Here is a 22,010-nt window from a genome sequence, read left to right on the forward strand (position 1 = left end):
CCTTATCTACAGACATACTCAGTCCTCCTTCCACTTCTGCCAGGCTCCCGGACACCTTCACCTCAATGACATCTTCTGGTGGTGACTTCTATAAACGTATTCTGTACATCTATGTCCTTTCCTCTGCTTCCAGTGTGCTGCCAGGGAGGATGGAGGGGGAGATGGGCACTGCTTGAGCCTTTATAAACCAAGAGGCATAATTTTGTTTTGGTGAATGGCCCCCCCATAGGAATGGAACTTGAAGACACAAAGGGACAAAGGCACTGGGTAAAGTGCATATCACAAGTTTATTCTTCTGCACAAACAAATGTAAAGTGACTGTAAATTGAAAAAACAAAACAGAAAAGAAGAATATTTCCATACAGAAGCCAAATGCCTTTTCCCTGCAGGGTCTCAGCTCCTCATGGACAGTCCTGCCTGTGGGCTCTCTTCTCAGAGCACCAGCAAGCCTCTTTCCAGAAGCAGCAGGGAACTGCTGTACCATGTGGAGAGTGGGGAGGAAAAATGTAGCAAAGGGGCAATCCTGGGTTGTACTGGGCTACTGACTCATGAGAGAATGGGAAGACTGATGAGGTTGCTTCTAAGGGTGTTACTATGTGGCACTCCCTTGGCCAGCAGAGATATGACAGAGAGATGACACTGCTGGGCTCCCCAGGACACAGGTGTAGCAGCAGACAGATTGTCATCTAGCAAGATATTCTCCAGACCCCATTGCCATCTTGCCCCTAGCATCAAGTCTACCAAATCCAATGTACTCCATCTCAGAAGAGCTATCAGGAGGTGAGTCCCATTGGAAAACTGCCTGACTCAGCAGGGATGGGATTTCAGGACCTATGCTGAAGCAAGAGCTGCTCCACTCACCTCTAGGCACAGCCTACAGTCACCATCACACTGACCCACAAGGCTCTGGGCTCCTTTCCTAAATCTCTCTGGTAGTCTTGTGTCCTCATCTCACTCCTGCTCTTATACCATTGCTGCTCATTGGAGGGGGGGGGTGCGGGGAGGGGAGGAGCAGGAATCAAATGCAGCTGCTTCTTCACACCAGATTCTTATAAGATTTCTCCAACTCAGTTATTGCATTAACTCAAAGCATCAGCTGGTGCGTACCATAGCTGAGTCTCTGATAGATATTCAGAATATGAGAACAGACACTCAAAAGCCTAATAGCTTTCCTGCCTCACAGTCCCTGAAGTTTCATAACCTACAAGCATGCTGAAAACAGAAGATGTCTAAAACAGGATCCCTGTGGATGTCTCCGAATGCTTACTGAAGGGTTTGGCCTAGCTCTGCAACCTGTGACAGAGCAGAAACGGGAGCCAGAATTTCATGTACAACTCAGCTTCTCCAATGACTTCAATTCTGAAATGCAGGCTGCCTCAAGGCAAGCTTCCCCGCTCCATGCTGCAGATGGACTTCTCAGCTCCTGATATGCAACACCTTTGATGACCCAGCTGCAGACCTTTCCTAAGATGATGCTGGCAGAGCTAGCTAAAGCCAGCAATAATGCAGGTAGGCACAGTGTACACTTCTTTCCTGCCCCATGCAGAATTCAGCTGGTGTAACTCAGCCCTGGCGTGCACCTCAGGCCTATTCCACCTCTGGGCTCTACTTACAGCTTCCCTAGCATACCTAAACTACAGTCCTTGCCTGCTACTCTAGTCCTTTCCTGAACAAAGGCTGACAATTATGCCAAATGGTGAAGACATTAGGAACTGATGTGAACAAGACTGGGCAAGGCTGTGTACCATCCAACTCCTTCAACTTTGGTTCTCAGAGGATTTCCATGGTGGACTGAAAGCCTTTCTCTACATTATAGTCCCCACCTTCCCAGTTCTCAGCACCAACATATTGTTCCATATTATTTTCTCCAGCCAGGCTGAATGTTACTGGTATTTTTTATTCCCATCCATCAACTTCAATGTGACTGAACAAAGTCTTTCATTCCATTTGGTTTCTGTGATCTAATATTCCCTGAGTATTCAAACATGACATTTTGGCTCATACCTACAGCATTTCAGGTTGCCTGGAAGTCTCCCACCCAAAAATGATCCAGACCTTGGACTGCTTAGCATCCAAAATTGGACACAGTCAGTCCAGGCAAGCTATAGGCAATTAGGTTTCATTAAGCCCTCCCCTAACCCTAGTTTCACTTTCCTTTATGTGTCAAAGTGGACCTTGACACTGTCTTTTCCTGTGAGCATCTCTCCTCTGGATAATTGTCCAATTGCCAGCAAGTGTTAGGGTAAGTGCCACAATGTGGTTTTTGTTTTTGTTTTTTCCCACTCCAGTTACCTTTGGTACCATCTGAAGTGTTACCCTCAATACTATTCTGTCCACACATAAAACTCAGTAGTGCTTTTGGTAAAGCACAGGCAGCCTGGCTGGGACTACATGCTAAAACCCAAAGAATGCTTTTGCTGGGACTACCTATTCAGCACTGTGAAATGAACCTAGAGATTAAGCAGTTGGAGTGCTGATAAACCTCTAGTGCCTTCCCACACTCCTGTGTCTAGTCATGCCTCCATGCTGGTTAAAGCGCCTCTCTTTGCTAATCTGCACCTTTGCTCATTAAATATAGGCCCTTTCAGAAGTTTCTTCAGCCCCTTCTACTTGCTGCTGATTTGGTGAGTGAAGTGTGGGTGCCCCTCCATGCAGTCCTTTCCTCCTGCTTTAGAGACTAATGGAATAGCACAACAAACACCAGGCCTGTGGCCCAGCTGGACTGTGAGGCTTCTGAATGGAGGTGGTGTGAGGGTCCACTTATTATACTTTGACTTCACTCTATTTCCAATGCTAAGGCCACTACAAGGTTCCAGTAAGATTTTCTATCCTGCCCATGAGGAAAGTGTATTCCAGGGTGCTCCAGCCCTTCCCTGGCAAGTATGGGATAATGGAGATCTAGCACCTCAATGCCCACAGTGCCCCTGTGCAGCGTGAGTTTGTATTTAGCCAAGTGCTGTATCAGCCACACTCCGTGCAGGCCTGGCTTGCCTGGCCTGAAGGGACAATGCTGTCATGTGTTGTTCTTTAAGCTCCAAAGCTTTTGATCAGAGCACTGGGCTCAGCCTAAAGGAAGGAACAAGTCTGGTGACAGGACACCTGAATGATGAGAATATGACCTGGGCTGATTCTTACTCCTTGGGCTGTAGCAAAGGGAATCCAGTGGTGGTGACCTCTTCCCTCCCCACTTGGCTGTGCTGCAGCACACATGGGGCGAGTGCCACAGAGGAATACTTTCCCCTACATGCAGGATCAGGATGTGAAAGCAGCTGAAGCAAGAAGGGGGAGCAAGGTGAAAGGCGAGAAAGTAGGCTGCGGGGGCATATGCAAATCTGAGCTTGATATACACGTGCACGCACACACACACATACACATAGGCACATCGTGGACTCACTGATTCCCTGATTCCCTGCCTGGGTGAAGGGAGTGCTCCCTTGTCATATGCACTTAGTGTAGGGAAGAGGTCTGAGGCCACCCTGACACAAAAAAGGCATCCAAGGAATGACCAACCCCCATTCCCCAGTGTCAGCAGCCAGCAGACCTGTACGTGTGTATGATGGACTGCAGATCCCCAAGGAACTTGAGAGCAATCTGATTACTGCTGACTCCCTCCCTTCCCCTCCCAAAGCTCTAAGTCACCTACAGTGGAACCCCAGTTTCTTCTCCCCTTTCCCTGCCTCCACCTAAGTTGGGCTAGTGCATGTAAGTGTCCACCTACCCAGGATTTTTGGTTGTAGCCGTGTTGGTCTAAGGACATATGCAGGCAAGGTTCTTTGAGTAGATGTGATATCTTTTATTAGACCAACTGAGAAATTGGAAAAAAGGTCTTGGGAAGCTTTTGGGAACAGTCACCCTTCTTCAGACATAGGTAGTCTCCGCTGGTCTGAGACCCATTCCTTGGAGTCTCATCTCAGCACTCTGGGACTCATTCCTTGGAGTCTCAAGCCAGCAGAGACTCCCTATGCCTGAAAAAGGGTGACTGTGCCCGAAAGCTTCCCAAGAACTTTTTTCCAACTACTCAGTTGGTCTAATAAAAGATATCACGTATACCCAGAGAACCTTGCCCACCTACCCAGGAGGGCACGCAGTTCTCAGGGGAGCTTGGTGTTGCTAACCACCTCTGACTGTGCTCCCGCTGCACCTCCTGTCTGTGAATGAACCAAAATGCTTGTGTGGGAATCCAGTTGAGCCCTCGCTCCTTCATGAACCAGCCCTGCACTCCCTACCCACCTCTCTCTTGCACTTACAGTATTTGCATCCTGTTCCAGCGCAACTAATGCTGCAAGTGCTGTCCTGAACTGACCAGTCAGCATCTGGAATTATCTTCACCTTCAGGCAACCCTCCTTCCTTCTTCAGTTACTCCTGACTTGTCACAGTCCCACCCAGTCCTTTCAGCCCCATGCTGCCCCCACAGTGAATGGCTGATGCTCAGAGCCACTTGGGATCATTGGGGAAGGCTCCATGGAAGCTGAAAAAATGTTCAGTTTCCCAAATGCATGGGGTGAGCATGTGTCCCAGATTGGCCAGGACAGTCCCAGATTTTGGAAGCTGGTCCCGGCCAGCTGATGAAAATTAAAATGAGCGTCTGGAGCATCTGGAGACAGATTGGCAGGTAAGCTGTGAAGCAGGAATCCCTATTACCACTAACTGTTACTTCACAGGTGATTGTTAACACCTGTGAAGTAAAGCAGTGGTTCTCAACCTTTGGTACCTTACATACCCCCTGCCGATCAATGCGGCAAAAGTGAAACTGGAAGTCCCACCATGGCACTTCCAGTTTTGGCACTGCAAGCTGAGTCCCACTTTTTCCACTGCAGCCTGGAGCAAAGCATTCCTGTGTGGGGCCTCCCTCCCTATCCCTTGGCACACTGACGCTGGGAAGTGAAAGCCCTGGAGCACTGGACACAGCGGGAAGGGCAGCAGCTGGAACTTCTGGTCCAAGCAGGCAAAGACCAAAATGCAGCACCCATGTACCCCTTGCCTGTGTCTCGCATACCCCCAGGGGTACATACACCACAGGTTGAGAAACACTGAAGTAAACAACACTGGGTCACTAATGACCATTGATTCCCTGCAGCTGGCAAGACAGGGGCAGGGGTGGGGGCAGGCAGGTAAGCAAGCAGCATCCCAGATTTCACATTGTCCCATATAATCACTCTACAAATGCAGACCTGGTACTGACAGGACATAAACCTGACAAGGCCATGGGCCATGTGTGCGCAAGCAAATGGCCATGTCCCCTTCCCACAACTGCTCACTTGTCCTTGTGTATGTGTTGTCCTTCCTAACATGCCTGAGCAGAGGGATCTGGGGAAACACCTCCCTCAGGAAGACCTTAATTTCTCACTGTACCCATTTTTGAACACCCCCATGTGTGTGCATACATGTACACACTGGCAGGCACAAGGAAAAGCATGATCTAATGGTTACAGCAGGGAGTCCAGACTGTCTCCGTCACTTTTTCCCTGTGTGGTCTGGGGCTTGGTTCTTACACTAAGAATGCCCACTCTGTATGAAGGGATGATTCCTTCCTCACAGGGTGATGAAAGGATTAACATAAACTTGCTTCTCAAGCTGTCAGAAATGGAGAAGTGCAGCCTATACACTACTGTGATAGCTAACCCCTCCCGTTCCTTCCTTTGCTGCGTGTGAATCCCCAGCCTGCTTCTGTCCCTCTGTCTACCTTCTCTGTAGCCACATCTGTTACCTCTCACTGTGAAGCTGTGGTTCTGAAAGTGAAGCTGCCAGCCTGAAAACACGGGGGTGGGGGGGGTGGGAAAGGGGTCTTTTTTTTTCCTTTTCTTCATTTTGCTTCATATGCCCCAATTTACTGAGGTCACTTTAAAGAAAAAAAAAGGTAATTCTCTCTGCCAGGCACCGGACAGGGTCCACTGGTGGGATGGAGCCCCTGTCTCAGTGGTGTTCTGAGCGTGGCCTCCACACATTTGGCTGCATCCCTGTTCTGGCTGCTGAGAATTTGGGCCTCGCTACCTGGAACCCAGAGGATGAGGCTAGCTTGGGGAAAGCCCCTTGGCCCACCTGGCTGAGATCTGGGAAACTTTGGTATGGCTTTGAGGACTGGCTGAAGGTGGCCTGGAAGGGTGCTGGGGTGGAGGGTGCAGAGGAAGTTGTTTCTGTCCTCCACACTGGCTCATCCAACGTGGTGGCAGACCGGGGAGTGAGCACTGTGGGAGCCAGGCTCCCTGAAGTTGGTATGGGAGCGGGTGTGGAGAACCGCCGGATCTCGTAGGTTCTGCCTGTTTGCACTGGTGCCTGTTGGGCTGGGGTGAAAGACAAGCTGGACTGCTGGGCTGGCTGGCTTGGGGTATTCTGTGTACCAGGGCTTGTGGGCTCCCCGAAACAGAACATGGCTGACTTTAGCTGGTAGGGCTGGTGACGCATGAAATCAATGGCTTTGATCCCTGATTTCTGGCTGGGCACTTTTTTCACTTTGCTCTCTGCTTTGCTAGCCTGAGACTTGCTGGCTGCCAGGGGATAGAAGGGTGAATGCATTGGGTTGTAAGCTATTGGGGGTGGGGCACGGATGTTGGGTGAATACTTCCAGGATGAGGGTAGAGAAGGGGTAGGGGAGGGGGTCCGGGGCTTGGACTCTGGCTTTGCTGTCTCCACCACAAACTTGTCCATGCGGCTCTGTCGCTTGGCAAAAAGCTCTGCACCCTTGCCCTTCAGCTGCAGCATGTCGTGGGCCCCATTTACCAGCCTGGCACCTTGCTGGTGAGGTTTTGGAGCCACTGGAGGAGTGGTCTTAAACTTGCGCCCTGTGGGTTGCATGAAGTTGCAGGCCTCAGCGCCCAGACTGAGAAAGTCCTCCTCAGGCCCTGACTCGAAGCCAGCCCCAGGGGCATCACCTTTGGGTTTCTCATCCAGGTTCTGCACCAGAGACAGCAGCTCAGGGTTGGGCGAATTCTTCTTCTTCTCCTCTACACTGCTGAACATGGGCTTCTTGTTGCCCCGCCAGCGAGCCTCCTGCAGGATGCCTGTGCGGGGAGCTGGCGTGGCAACCCTCTGCTCCCTGAATGTTAGGGGCTCTGAAGCAGGCCGTGGAATAGCTGGTGAGGCAGCAGGGTATGGCTGCCTTGGTAGGGAAGAGCTACTTGGCATGCTGGGCTGCAGTGCTGTAGGGCTGATATATAAGGAGGAAGAAGCTGTGTCATGTGCTTGTGGCTGGGGTGTTGTAGCTGTTGTATCCCCTGCTGGCTTGGAGGGAGTTGAGAGAAATATGGAAGTGCTGGATGTCCTGGCTGCATTTGTGGGTGGCTTAGTCTCAGGAACATTTCCTCCTGCTTGCTGTGGTCCCAGCAGTGTGGTGGGCCTGCTTGGTGCTGGAATATACAGAGATGTCAAGGAGCTTACCGGACCACTGTGGGACACTGGAGCAGGGAGGGCAGCTCCTGGTGATGCAGGTGAGAAAGGTGGAGCTGCTGAGCTCTGTCCACCCAGACCGTCTCTACTTTTCCTGGGAGCAGGCGGCCTGAAGATGACAGAGGAAGTCATAGGGCACTGCCCTAAAAAGCCAGGGGTGAAGGGCCGTGCAGATCTATTGAAGATGCCTGTTGAGCTGGGAGAGGGCTGGGCACCTTCTCCTCCAACAGTGGCTGGAGGAGGAGGCTGGAACTCAGCCGGGGTAGAGAGTGGCTGCTTGCTGGGCTTCTGCATTGCTTCCATGTGGATGTTCAATGGGACCTTTTCAGCCATCTGTGGGGGTGGTGCATCTCCATTCACTATCCTCTGCAGTGACTGGGCAGCTGGCGGAGGCTGGTGGCTCTCTCGTTTCTGGACTGGGACATGCTCTACAGTGTACTTACCAGCCCTCTGTCTCTGCTGCTCAAATAACCGGGCCCCTTTGCCTGAGGCTTCGCTCAGGCCTTTCTGTGCCTGCTCCTGCTGCTCAGACTCTGATTTGGGTTTTTCAATGTCCAGATAGGTGTTGTCCCAGTCTGAGTGATTGGTTAGGCTTCGGGCATCTGAGAAGCCTTCCTCGTCAAACTCCGACTCACTGGTTGGGAAGACACCATCCTCCTCCTCATAGCACCGGTCTTCATCCACACTCCCGAAGCTGACCAGGGTGTATTTCTTAGCCCTCTGCCTGCGCTTCTTGAACATCAACACTCCCTTGGAGTGGGGGTTAGGTGCATCCGTCAGCAGGGACGCAATGGTTCTGCATTTGGTTTTGGCTTCTTTCACGGTCTTCTCTTGCATGCTCTCATGGCGGTGGAGCTCTACAGGGGACAAGAGTAGGCATGGTCAGAGCTCCGTAGGGTTTACAAAGGCTTGGCTGCAACTTACCTGACAGTGTGCCAGTGTCTATACCCTGAGAACCAACCCCTAACTCACCACCCCATTGCTAAGCAAGTACACACACCATGGAACAAGTTTCCCCAGGTGCTGCCAGGGACCTTTGCCTTCTGGACAGCCAGCTTGTTTGTGGAGTCAGGGACAGTTCAGCTCTGTTTTCAGCTCCAATTGGGTCTCCCTCTTAGTAGAGACAGCCATGAGTGAATGCCATGCGGGTTTGTGGTACAGATACCCATTCCTGAAGAATATTTAGTTACTTGTCAATACATTTCATGCGGAGACTAGGCTCCTGTGTTTGCAGTTCTTGCTAGCATAAGGCAGACTCCACAGTGCAGGTCTGCTGGGTGAAGCAAGAGACAGGACCCCTCTTTCTGAAGTCCTGTCCCACAGAGTATTTCTGAGAGCAAGCAGTCCCTGTGCTCCCCAGAGTACATGGGATGCAGACTGCTTTTGTGAGTAGGCCCTGCATAGCTATACACGGCACTTCTTGCTCAGTCCTCTGTGTGGGGGACTTCTCCTCAGGGGGTTACACAGCATAAACCAGGGAGCCCTGTGCACTGTAGTGATGCTGTCTATGCACATTCACTGCCCATAGCAACAGTGCAAAAGGGAGAGCCAAGAGCCCCCTAAGAACAACAGTTTGATCTCTTCTGTTGTCCCTTGCCTGTGCCCCATGCTCTGTCAATAACAAGGGAGTTTGCATAGGAGCAGGAATCCCAGCTGCCTGCCTTTGATTGCCTAGGCCAGAAAGAATCCTTTTACACGAGTTCTCCCATGGCCTTTGCAGTTGGAAAAGGCGACACCTGTTGGGACCTTTGCCTAGACACACAAGCTAATCATTTTCCACCACCTCTGCCAACCTGATGACCAGCAAAGCCCACAGGACTCTATGTTCTCCACCCGGTGCAGGACAAGGAGGAGATGTACCAAGTCAAAGGTGAAACCAAGGGCAGCTGCTGGCTCAGGGTCCCTGGACGCTGCCAGAGACTCATCAGCTAAGTGACTCTGAAAACAACATAAATCCCACAGGAAAAAAACAACTCTGGATCTTCCCTCATTCCTTTTACTTGCTCCTGGTCCTTTCTATGGGGGGAAAATGCCTATTCCTTGGGGGTCTGAAACAGCACCTCAACTCATCCAGTGTGACAGAAGAGACCACAAAGATACCTGCCGTAAGCTTCCACCCAGTTGTCAGGAAACTGCCTAGCACTTTTCCCTGTCTTGTAACTCCAGTGCTCCCTGGCACAGTCCTGCTCAGGCATCTTCAGCTCTAAGGAGGGGACAAGAGAGGGCAACACTCATGGCCAGTCCCCATCAGCACATCCGGGAGAGCATCTATTTGCTCAGCCATCACAAGATCTCCCCAGAGGCCATTCTCCAGAGCAGAGGTGGGCAATTATTTTGGGTGGAGGGCTGCTTACTGAGTTTTGGCAAGTCATCAAGGGCTCCTTGACAGGCAGCCAGGGGCAGATAAGTATTAATTTTCTAAAATTTTTAGGAGCCCCACGGGCCAGATAGAACAGCCTGGTGGGCCACATCTGGCCCACAGCCTGCATTTTGCCCACCCCTGCTCCAGAGGGTACTGTATCAACAGGGAGCAACAGCTGTGGCAAAGTTATCTCATGGTTGAGAGGCAGCAAGGGGCAGGAGCTCACCCATCACTGAGACTGTTGTCTCGGGTTTTTTAAAAAAAAGGCTGAGATCCCTTGGGTTGTAACCTCCCACATTGCACAGGTGACAGAGCTGTAGCATGTGTCCTTGTTCCTGGCTGCTCCAGGGCACTCCTCCCCCCTCCCTCCCTGCCACAGCATATCCTATAATCCCATTCCTGCTTGAAAACAGCCGTGGATCTGAGTGAGTATCCTTCTGGGAAGATTCAAATAACTACAAAGAAACCCATTGCAAGGCCTCCCCTGGAGTCCATGGGAGGGTCAGAGTCATTTCATAACATATGTTACAGCTCTGAGCTGGCTACTGGGATGGCTACGGCTAACTATTTCCACACAAAGATCCAGCAAGGGAAATGACATCTCTTTCCCTCTCAGCATGCTAAATCCAGCCTTCTCCTCCTGTATACCAATAGCTGGAGCAAAAACATGACCATGTTACTGACAAAAGAATTAAGAGTCCTCCCCCACTCCTTACAGGGTGGATCGTGGAATCAAGCAAGACTCATTGTAATGCATGTCCTTGACTCAGACTCAGGGCTACCTCCCTTTGGTTTACCCCTCAGTACATGTCCGTGAGGCAGTGGAGCCAACAGAGCAACCTTCCCAATAGGAGTTTACCCCTGCCAGAAGTATGGCACACAGTAGGAGAGAGCAGGGGAAGTTCCATCACGTTTCAGACACCCGCTACCCAACACCCACTCCATCTCAGTTCCCTTGGCTCCAGCTCTACTTCTAAACCTTTGAGGGGGAAGAGCAGTGACACAGAACCTCAACCATCCCCACCAAGTCCAAGAGCATGGATACTTTGGACTGGGATCAGCTCATAGGAAGATCTAAGGCATTGAAGAGGCAGGGGCTAAAGAGCTGTGTTTTCATATCAACTATCTAGGCAGGCCTTGGGGGCAGCAGAACCTCATGAGAGGTTTCTGCTCCAGTTTGGAGCTGGCAAAAAACCAATTTTAAAGTTAGCCAGGGTCTAGGTTGTAATGTCTCTAGTACTCTCAGTAATAATATCCAGAGCTTGCCCAGTCACGACTGTGCCCCCAGGCCACCAGTGTCTTGCATCTTTCAAATAGTTCAGCCTCCTCCAAATAGTTCAGCCTCCTCTGCATTGGCTGTAACTAGGCTCCCTGTGCTTTGAGACTCTTTTGCCTTCAGCAGCTGACTACTAAGTTCCTGGTGGCTTCCTTCCCCATCCCCCACTGCATATCCTCCAGCTCACCAAATAGGAAAGCACTTTTGCATTTTTTTAACCTTTCAAAATCTCAAATCTCACTCCCTTCCCTTGTAATTGAGCCACTAAGTCCAACAGCAATTTGAGAAAAATGGGAGGAGGAAATGCTCCTCAGGTGATTTGCTAAAGTTCAACTGGAGAGCAGAGGGTGGAAGGGAGGAAAGAAGGGAAGGAAGGAAGGAAGTCAGTACCTGCATAGGGCTGATCCAAGGTCTTGAAGGCAGTGTCCGCGCCTGGAGACCCAGGCATGTCACAAAGCCCGTTTAATGTAAAGCTCTCCATAAAGAGAGAGAGAGAGTGGGAGAGAAGCAAAGCAGCTCCCTTCTGGAGCAAAACCAAAACCCTAAAGCAGCCAAGCCCTTTGCTACAAGCTCCACAAGCCTTTTAAAGCCTCTCTTTTGTCTCCTAGGCATTCCTGCCAAAAGTCATGAGGTTACTCTCTCTATTTTTATCTCTCAGACTTCATCACTAGGCAGTGTGATGGACACTGTCATCTGCCACTTAACTGCTCTCCCATTTCCACCCCCTCCCTCTGTAGCCTGGATTTAAAAATAAGTGACTGTTCCCTACCACCATACAGTGGTACCGGTGTTAGGGAGCAGCACAAGACTCAGACAATGAATGGTGCTCCCAGCCCCTGAATGTGCCACTTCCTTAGCCAAAGTACTGGTTGATTTCCAAACCCTTGAGGCTACCACTGCTTTTCTGTCTGGATAAATAGACCAGGAGAAAGTACACTGGAGGGTGGGCAATCTCTCTTTATCCCAGGCATATTAGGGACTGCATGGTTCTCAGATCAAGACAAGGAGAAAGAGAAGTGGGGAAGAGAGACCTCTTCCTGGGTATACTGTATCACCTCTCCTAAGAAATGGTCTAATATCTTAGGAGAACCAGTCCTGGGTGGGGATCACTGGTGAGTGTCAGGATTGGGTTACATTGACATTATTGAATGCTTATATTTTAATGGCTTAGTAGAGTGTGGGGCGGGGCATTAGTGGAAAAGGCAGTGGACGTTACCACCAAAGTTAAGGAGCATGGGTGTGTCCATGTGAAGGACTAAGGAATGGTCCTTCACATGGACCTTTACCTACATATTTCATAGACATTAGGGCTGGAAGGGACCTTGGAAGATCATTGAGTTCAGCCCCTCACCCGAATGGCAGGAAGTCAGCTGGGGTCATAGGATCCCAGCAAGATAAGCATCCAATTTACTCTTGAAGGTGTTCAATGTAGGTGCTTGAACCACCTCCAATGGCAGGCTGTTCCAGATCTTGGGGGCTCAGACAGTAAAAAAATTCTTCCTTATATCCAGCCTGAAACAGTCTTGCAGGAGTTTATGACCGTTCGACCTCGTCATCCTTTGGGGTGCTCTGGTGAAAAAATGTTCCCCCAGAAACTGGTGGTCACCCCTGATAAACTTCTGGTGGCCATCATGTCATCCCTGAGCCTGCACTTTTCCAGGCTAAAGAGCCCCATAGCTCTCAGCCTGTCATCGTAAGGTCTGTTTTCCTGACCTCTGATCATGCGTATGGCTCTTCTCTGGACTCTCTCAAGCTTCTTCACATCCTTTTTTAATTGTGGGGCCCAAAACTGGATGCAATACTCCAGCTGCAGCCTCACCAAGGTCACTTTACTAGCCGCAGCATCACATTGCAGGCTTATGTTCATCTTGTGGTCAATGATGACACCCAAGTCTCTTTCTTCCGTAGTGCTAGCCAGTGTAGCATGGCCGAGCCTATAAGGATGCTGTAGGTTTTTCCTCCCAAGGTGGAGAACTTTGCATTTTTCGGTGTTAAACACCATCAGGTTCTCGTCCGCCCATTTGCTGAGCCTGTCCAGGTCAGCCTGGATCACCCGCCTATCTTCTGGTGTGGATGCTTTGCCCCAAAGTTTGGTGTCATCGGTGAACTTGACCAGTCCACTTCTGACTCCAATGTCCACATTATTAATGAAGATGTTGAACAGTATGGGTTCAAGGACAGAGCCTTGGGGGACCCCATGGGTCACAGGACACCATGATGAGTGACTGCCATCAATTACTACCCTCTGGGTCCAACCACGGAGCCAATTTTCCAGCCAGCGGATCATGGTGGACCCAAGGCCACAACTGGCCAGTTTCACCAAGAGGTGATCATGGGATACCAGATAGAAGGCTTTTTTGAAGTCAAGATATATGACATCAATCTCTTTTCCCTTATCCAGGTGATAGGTCACCTGGTCGTAGAAGGAATTGAGATTGGTCAAGAAAGACCCACCCACAACAAACCAGTGCTGGCTATCTCTCAGGATGCTGGTGTCAGGCAGTCCATTCAGGATGACCTCTTTAATAAACTTTTCTGAGATCTCCACTGGGATAGAAGTGATGGGCCTATAGTTAGCCAGATTCACCTTCCTCCCTTTCTTGAACATAGGCACCACATTGGCCTTCTTCTAATCTTCGGGCACTACACCAGAGCACCAGGAGTTTTCAAAGATCCGTGCCAGGGGCCAGGCTATGATGCTCGCCAGCTCCTTGAGTACCGTGGGGTGTAGATTGTCAGGGCCGGCTGACTTGAAGGTGTTCCTTCATGAGGTCGGCATTTATGGAAGGCAGGGGATCACCCTTACCCAGACCTCCCTTTCCTGTAGGGGGCATGGGCGTCCCATGGGACTGACGAAAGACCGACGCAAAGTACCCATTTAATGGGTTGGCTTTTTCCTGGGCGTCAGTTGTCCCATTTGATTTGGCAGAGGTCCAATGTTGCCCTTGCTTTTCCTCCATCTCCCCACATATCTGAAAAAGGACTTTTTATTGTCCTTGATGCTCAAAGCTAGTTGGAGTTCAGTTGCAGCCTTGGCTTTCCTGGTTTGCTCCCTGCAGGACCGCACCAGTGCAGAATAATCCTCCTTGGAGGTGAATCTCGTCTTCCATCCTTTGTAGGCCTTTCTTTTTAGCCTCAGGAGGTCTGCTAGAACCCTGGAGAGCCAGGGGGGCTGCTGTGCCCTCTTGCTGCCTTTCCTCCAAGATAGAATAGATTTAGCTTGTGCATTGAGGATTGCTCCCTTGAGGAGCAACCACTCATCCTGAACTCCCCTCCCCTGGGGTCGTGATCTGAGCTTGTCAAAGTCAGCTTTCCTGAAGTCAAGGACTTAGACAGAGCTGTGTGTACAACATGCCAACACTGGACAGAGGGTGGGTGATTCAAGACATGAGTGTGTTAAGAGCATGACATGGGGACTCAGGAATGGGTAGTGGGGTGGGTGCAGAGTTGCCACTGGATGTTGTGGAAGCTGACAGTTTAGCCAGATTCAGAAAGGGTTTGGACAAATTCTTGGAGGAAAGCAGCATAAGTAGCTACTGAGAATGGGAGTGAGGGGTACAGCCTCCAAATTAGAACTTCCTAGACCTTATGCTGGAGTTTGCAAGTGAGAGAGGAACAGTGGAAAAAAACCTTAATCATACCCAGTCCATTCTCTCTTTCAGCATCTACACTTTTCCAGTATATGACACAGAACAGTGGGTAAGATAGTAACATTGTCATGTGATCTTCCCTTTAGAGCAGCCAGAGAGGAAATAGGCAAAATATCTGTGAGTGTCTTGGCTTCACAGAAAAGGTCTGACATGGATCCATTAGCCCCTGCCTTCTTGCAGTGAATAAGCCTTCTGCAGCTAAAGAACACAGTTACTCTCTCCTCAAGAGTGATATGTAATGAAGATGTTTCTACCCCTGCCTTAATCAATACTTGTACATCCAGGAAAAGTTCTATAAAACCTATAAAGTTCTAAAAAACCTAATAGAGAGTAATAATTTTTTACATCATGTAAACAAATGTCTGTGTTTCTGTAGCAGCAGTATCATCTTCTACCATGGTCAAACCCAATTGTTTGCAAGTTCCAAAGAAAGGATACTACCACATAGTAAATGTTTTGGGGGCCATTGCTATAGAAACCTTTCGGTTAATTTCTATAGAACTCTCTTCTTTGTCCCTCTAAATTCCTGTAGCAATGTTCCCTATGGAATGACATGTACAATTAGGTCCTTATCTTGTGGAATTACACACGTGTGCTTTTCTTTACTTTCGTGAAGTCAGTGGAACTACTTCCTGAAATAAATTTGTGCAGGACAGGACAAGAATGAATTAGAAAAAAGCCTGAGCAAGCATGCTTACCCAATATGTAGAACTAGAGGCTTACTGACACAAATTCAATTTAACAGAAACATTTATTGATAAAGATGACTAAAGGAAGCTCTATGAAGCAATCTCCCCAAGGTTAGTGTACTGTTTAGATAAGGATAAAGAATCTCTTCCCATGTGATGAAAGACTTGTGGAATCCTCTTCTTTCACATGGGATTAACTGGAATTCTATTTTTCCAGCTACTTCTGCTAGATGGGGCCATCTTTCCATGACTAACATTGCAGACAATCAGTCATTAGAGTAGTGATTCTCAACCAGGTACCACAGCACCCCAGGGTGCCACCAGCTCCTTTTAAAGGTGCCTCAGATAAGCAAGGTATCAGGAGATGAGCTGAAAAGTGCAGGCTCAGGCTTGTAGCTTCCTGGACAATCTCCCACCTGCCCTGGCCCTCTTCAGTACTGTAATATATAAATCATTTTTTTAAATTAGGTGCCACTCAAGGGGTGCCTCCAATCCAGTGAGGGGTGCTTTGAGTTCAGAAAGGTAAAAAACCACTGCATTAGAGGCCAGCCATACCTCATGGCCCTTATATTTGAAGTTCTTTCACAATAAGATATTGAAAAGATTTTGTTGGATTTCAGCGTATTTCTCTGTGAAAAGCTAGCCTATTCAGCCATGAAAAGTGTTGGAGATCCAAGCAATAAAGGACTTATATATACTTACATATACTTATATATACTTTTCTTAAAATAAATGGCATAACTCTGGGGCATGTTCCTCATTTCTGTTATTTCCATCCATGTACAAGCAATCTTTGCTTATAGAGTATCATTACTGATTTAAACTCTGATTCAGCCAACCACTTAAGCATCTGCTGAAATCCCACTGAAGTCGATGATACTTACACATATATTTCAAGTTAAGTACATACTTAAGTATTTTGCCGAACTGGACTTTTAATACTGTCAGGGGCACAATTTTCAGAAGTGAATAGTGATTTTGAGAGCCCAGGTGGAGACCCTCAAGTGATTTTCAGAAAGGGTGCATCTACAAACCAAACCAAATCAATACATGCTTTCCAAACTGTCAGCCATGAACTCACAAACCATGGCGAACCTTCTTCACAGAGAGGTGAACAAATGCCAGTAAGAAGAGAGGTAACTGCAACATCCCCTTTGGGGACCCTGAACACTGCTGGAGAGGTAATTTGCCTAGCAAAGTCATCTTGGTTTGTTGAATTGAATGGCACTCAGGGATTCAGTATTTCCTGTGTAGACTCCTGAAACTAGTCTTCACAGTAGTAGTCCCTGTTGAGAGGGTGGTAGCCACTTCACATCACCAGAGCAGCAGAGATCAAGCAGTATGTGCCAGTGAATCTGGCCTTTGCATTGTTTGTGACTGCACTAGTTCACTGACTCATGTTGTCTTTGTCTCCCACTATAACCCCTTGACCTACTCTGTGGCACTACAGCTAGTATATGTTCCCTGTCTGCAGCTGAGCATTTGATTAAATCTCAGCCACTTTGCATCTGCCTGTGTCATTGGATGTATTGTAGTCCATAAGTGCCTGTACATGTCACAGGGTTTAATCCTCATTCAGTGAAATAGGTTAGTAAAATTTAAACTTGTTTATTTTGGAGCGTCGCATCAGTGTTTGCACATACTAGGTTTTCATATGAATTAAGCTTTGGAGCATTGCATCAGTGTTTGCCTATACTAGGTTTTTGAATGAATTAAGCCCAGCCTCTGGCTGGTGCTGCAGAAGAGTGTGATGGTCACATGCTGCCCCCCAAGCCTGGGGCCTCCAACCCCTCTCCTCTGCCACACAGCTGTGGGAACAGGGGGCAAGCACACAGCAAAAGAAAAAAAAGAAGTGGCAGCAATTCAAAGGGGTGAACTACAAAAATGTCACAGTGCCATCTGGTGGACAAAAAGACTCATTACATGTCTTTGAGTGCCTTTGTGTTTGCATGGAACAAATCCATGGATGCAACGCTTTAATTCCTGGCAAGCCAAACTAAACTACATTTGAAGAGTTTTAGTTTAACGCACCAGACTTTCAAAGTGTCTGGAAATCCCACTCATCCAAACAGGCATGACATTGCAGTGCAAGAAAGGGCAAAAAATGCTGCTAGTTCAAACGCTCCATTTCTCCAATCTTTCAAGCTCCTACTCTAAGTAGCCTAGCCTTCTCAGAACAAATGGTATGTTCCTTTTATGCTTTGTATCATTTGTAGATTGATGAATACACCACAACCTCTGCTACATCATCTGAACCATTCACTGAAATAATGAGTATCATTGTGATTTATTTATTGCTTTTTATTCACAATGGACTGAGGACTACACAAGACATAAATAAGGTTAGTCCCTGCCCTCATGGTCTCAGTCTAACAAACAGGAAGGACAAGATTCATTGAGAGAAGAGGGGAACTGCTGACATATAACTTCACTTTCTTAAAGAAATCCTTCTCTTTTCTGCAGTCATATAAAGTTGATGAGAAGAGGGCATGTGCTGGACATAGATTAGTGGCCTAGTGCAGTGGTTTTCAAACTTTTTTCATTTGTGGACCCCTAAACAATTGCAAACAGAGGTGCAGATCCCTTTGAATTGTAAGCATGGGTATTCACATACTTTTGATTGATCATAATCATCTTTTGTGGGCCCCTTGGATACAGTCTGTGGACCACAGGTTAGAAACCACTGTCCTAGAGCCACAAGGAAGGAAACTATTAGACATAGAGCAGACTGCAGCAAGCCTCCAGCTAAAATTCCTTCTCAACTCCATGTTGTGAGATATTAATAAATATGCTCTCTATTCTATTTTTAGTTGATTGTGTAGCCATCTTACAGTAGTTCCACCTAAGCCACATTTCTCTAGCTGACCTCTGGGAATGTCATGTGGAACCATATCAAGTGTCTTACTGAAGTCAACATATTTGTGCCCAGCAAAGTTCTTTAGCCACCTAGCCTTTTGCTGTCAGGAGCAGAGAAACCTGCAGGCTAAATTGCCCCAAACTGGCTCTGGTTACCTGAGTGAGCCTGGCTGCCAGCAACCTAAGTAACCTAGCTGGCCCCTTGCATGGGCATGGCTCCCTACCTATAAGCAGACGCTCTTCCACTGCCTGTTAGTTTCCTTAATAGAATAGATTCCACTCTGGCCAGTCTTGAGAGTCTAACTCTTTGTTTTTGGTTCCCTATCCCTTGTCACTCACTCACTCACTCACACCCACCCACCCTATGCTCCTGACTCCAGCCCAGCCCTTTGTCTTCTGACGGTTGGCTTGTAGCTTAGTTTGGTGATCAGTGATCACTCATGTCCTGGTCTTGTCTAGTTATAGCTGCCTGCCTCAGACCCCCTGGATAGTGAGTTCCATCTGGCCATCTGGATCCATACTTCCTGTTCTGATTTGCCCTGATTTGTTGTTCAACCCAGGGCCATTGCCTCTGTCTAGGCCTCTTACAGACCCCAGCCTCTTAACCTGCCAGCTCCTGACTCTAGTTGGGACCTTTATTTTCATGACCTGGTAAGTTCCTTATCCTCTGGATTGTGATCCTCGAAGAACAAGCCCCAACTGCCCACATCCTGGTTGTATTCAAGACCCAATGGGGTCCCATCCATGTATTATTGCCCTATAACTTTGCCCTAGTACCATCGGTTTCACTGATGTCTTTTCATTTTCAGCACTAATGAAACTACATTGGTCATTCATTGGGTTACATTTCACATTTGCAGTAGGTTTGATTTTCACTGGGTCCAGAGGCCCTGGAACCTAGGAACTACTGACTGCGGTTTATTAATACATTTATTTTAAGGTTTCTATCACCTTAATGTCTGAGTACTTCAACAGTTCAAAATAGACTGATGAAGGAAGCCAGTAATTGACAACATGCCAGTTCAATCCAACCACTCACTCCTCCTTTACTCACCAGCTAACCACATTCCTCCCCAGGCTTATGTCTAAATCATAGATATGCCAGCATGGACTCATTATGCCTGAGCTCTGCAAGGGCCCTGGGCTCAATCCTGTGTTACTGAGGTCAGTGCAAGTGCTGTTGCTGTCTTTGTCAGAGAAAACTGAGGCAGGAGGTGAGACAGTGAGTTCAGAATCCCACCAGTGAGAATGACCTGCCTCCACACTAGACCTTAAACCCAGAGGACTCAGCTGCAAGAAAAACTTGTCCAATTATAAATGCTACAGTGGAGCACAGGGAGCAAAACAATCTGTGAACAAGTTGGACTCCTGCACCTTGAGTGGCAAAGGGAATAGAAATGAAAACCACCATTGTGCACAAACCTCTATAAAGACATGCTTGCACCCAAAGGGCAGGCAGCTGTATTCCACACTGAGTGGATCCACTGATAGTCTTTATGCATGACTCTAATTGCAGTACAAAAAATTTACAGCCTGGAAGTGACAAAGGTTTGGAAAACTGCAGCAAGGACCAGGCCAAGGAAAACTGAAAGCTAAAGGCTTTTCAGGACCTTATTACAACCTAGGAGTTTGAGACTGGAAACCTCTGAGATGAAGGGCAGCCATATTTTCTAGTACCAGGATCAGCCTCCTAACAACTCAAGATGCTCACAGTACTTTCCTCTGCCCAAGAGTATCACATCTATCTGGATTTATCTTGAGCCAGGGCACACTCATCCAAGTCTGTCTCTTCGTGAGGTTCTGGAAAACCTGTGGGTTATGGGTCAGATATAAACCAGATTCTCAGAAATCTATTGAGAGTGCTTCAGTTCACAATATCTCTACCTCACCCCAGGAAGAGCAGACACATGGTGAACAAGAAGGATGCCGAGTGGGAAAGTTGTGGGATCTCCTAGATGAAAGCCCCAGAAGAGGATGAGCCATTAGCTAGGAATACTTTAAAATCAGTAAGAAAAGAGTAAATGGCAGACAGGCAGTGGAAGGCCAGGGCTAACGGGGCTTAGCCCCACAAACTAATTTTGCAGCGGCCAGCAACAACAGCAGCACCACAGTGCCACCATCCCACAGTACACAGTGCCACTTGGTGTGGAGCCACCTGTGTGGCTCCACTGCTCCAGTACCACTGCCACAGTACCATGCCCAGATCCCCCACCATGCACTCCTGAGCCCCCACAGAATATTTTCTCCTGCCATTAGTGAATGGCACCACTGAAGAGTGACTCCATGCACTCTGACTAGGCCTTCCAGGAGAGTAAGAACACAGCTCCTGATCAGTCTGCCCAACCCATCCTGGCACATGACCTCTGTCCCAGGCCAGAAGGAAATCATCAACCAAAGACACAAGCACAACCTTCATGTTACACAAGCTCAAGTAAAACTGGGTAATTATCTCACTGTCATCTCTGTAATGGCCTCATTCTAACCTGCAAAGATCCAAGACGATGAAAGTTAACTGTTCGTATTAAGTGACAGTTCCTTAAGCTAAGGCAAATCCATGCTTGCTTACAAGTGGTAAGCCTCTTGACCTCCCTGGGGGAAGCAGTAACAATCCCCAGCAAATATGGGCCAAAGTGAGATCCCACATCTTGCTCGTGACTAAACCAGGGAAGTGGTTGCCTGTCTATGGGGCAGCATGGAACAAAGGTCCCTCCCTGTCATTGTACCATGACATTAGCAATGCGTAGGGGGCACATGTAGGTACATGTGCACCCCCTGAGATCAGCAATCTCATCGGCAATCTGGTGCCCTCCCAGACTTGGGAGGCACCAGTCGCCCATGCACAATGCTGCTAGAAGCAGACCTCATGGGACATGATTCCCATGGGACAGACAGTAATCGATGACTGAATGCCTCCCTCGTCATACCTTTCCCACCTATAACAGTCAAGACCAGAACTGGAAGGACTCTTAATTAATCCTTACCCCCAACCCTGCCCCCTTGGGCATCCCAGAACCCACTGACATTCAGCTGTGATCATCAAAGAGTTGTAGCTTCTAAGGCTGCCCCTGTCAAGGGCAAAATGAAGGTTTTAGTGCAAAAGGTTCAAAGTGATGTCCCAATGCTCCATCTTCTTTGTAGCTCCTGCTGTACCCACACCTTCCAGCAGGCTGAGAGCAGCAATAGCATTCACCATCTGAACTGGGAGACAGCTCACATGCTCCACTGAATATGACATTTATTTATAAGCATCCTACCACATTGAGCAATGCAGCCTATGCATCAGGCTTAAAAAAGGGGCTTCCTTTTCCAAGCTGGGATGCGGTCCCTCTGCTGAACCTGTACAGGCAGCTGGGCCCACATAAAGCAGAGAAGGAAGTGTCCCCTTCTTCTCCACCATACATGGATTGCCTTGACTCCCAGGCACCAAAAATAATCCAGTGGGTCAGTTTAAATTGAGATATTTTGAAGCACTTCTGCACTGATTCAAATTCCTGCAGCAGATAACAAGCTGGGACCAGAGCCCTGAACTGGTCTGCTTGTCTTTTGCATTTCTGTGAGGGGAAAACGGGATCCATTCTACCTCTGAGAACATGTATAACAAATCCTGAAAATAAGAGACTGTGTTCTAATGACATGATTGAGAAGACAGAAGAGATGACCCTGGTTAAAGATGGAGTTTAGAGCACAGGAGAATGATTCTAGTCATTCCCAGGGCTTGAAAACACCCCAGAGATCCACTGTATAGCTCTGAAGAAGCATAGAGCCTCCTAGACTGTCCCTGCACTAGTCACCT

The 22,010-nt window shown here is 48.4% G+C and overlaps 1 protein-coding gene across 1 annotated transcript in view; it reads right to left on the reverse strand.

Moving 5' to 3' along the window:
* Nucleotides 1–268: 268 nt before the first annotated feature.
* Nucleotides 269–22,010, reverse strand: part of SYNPO2L (synaptopodin 2 like) — a 59,761-nt gene continuing 38,019 nt past the window's right edge. The window contains exon 4 of the mRNA XM_090057159.1: nucleotides 269–8,241. Coding sequence (XP_089913285.1) covers nucleotides 5,915–8,241 — 2,327 coding nt within the window. The 3' untranslated portion in view covers nucleotides 269–5,914. The remainder of the gene's footprint in view (nucleotides 8,242–22,010) is intronic.

This window comes from Crocodylus siamensis, chromosome 7 (genome assembly GCF_052110815.1).
Source record: "Crocodylus siamensis isolate JL-2025a chromosome 7, ASM5211081v1, whole genome shotgun sequence".
Taxonomy (NCBI): domain Eukaryota; kingdom Metazoa; phylum Chordata; order Crocodylia; family Crocodylidae; genus Crocodylus; species Crocodylus siamensis.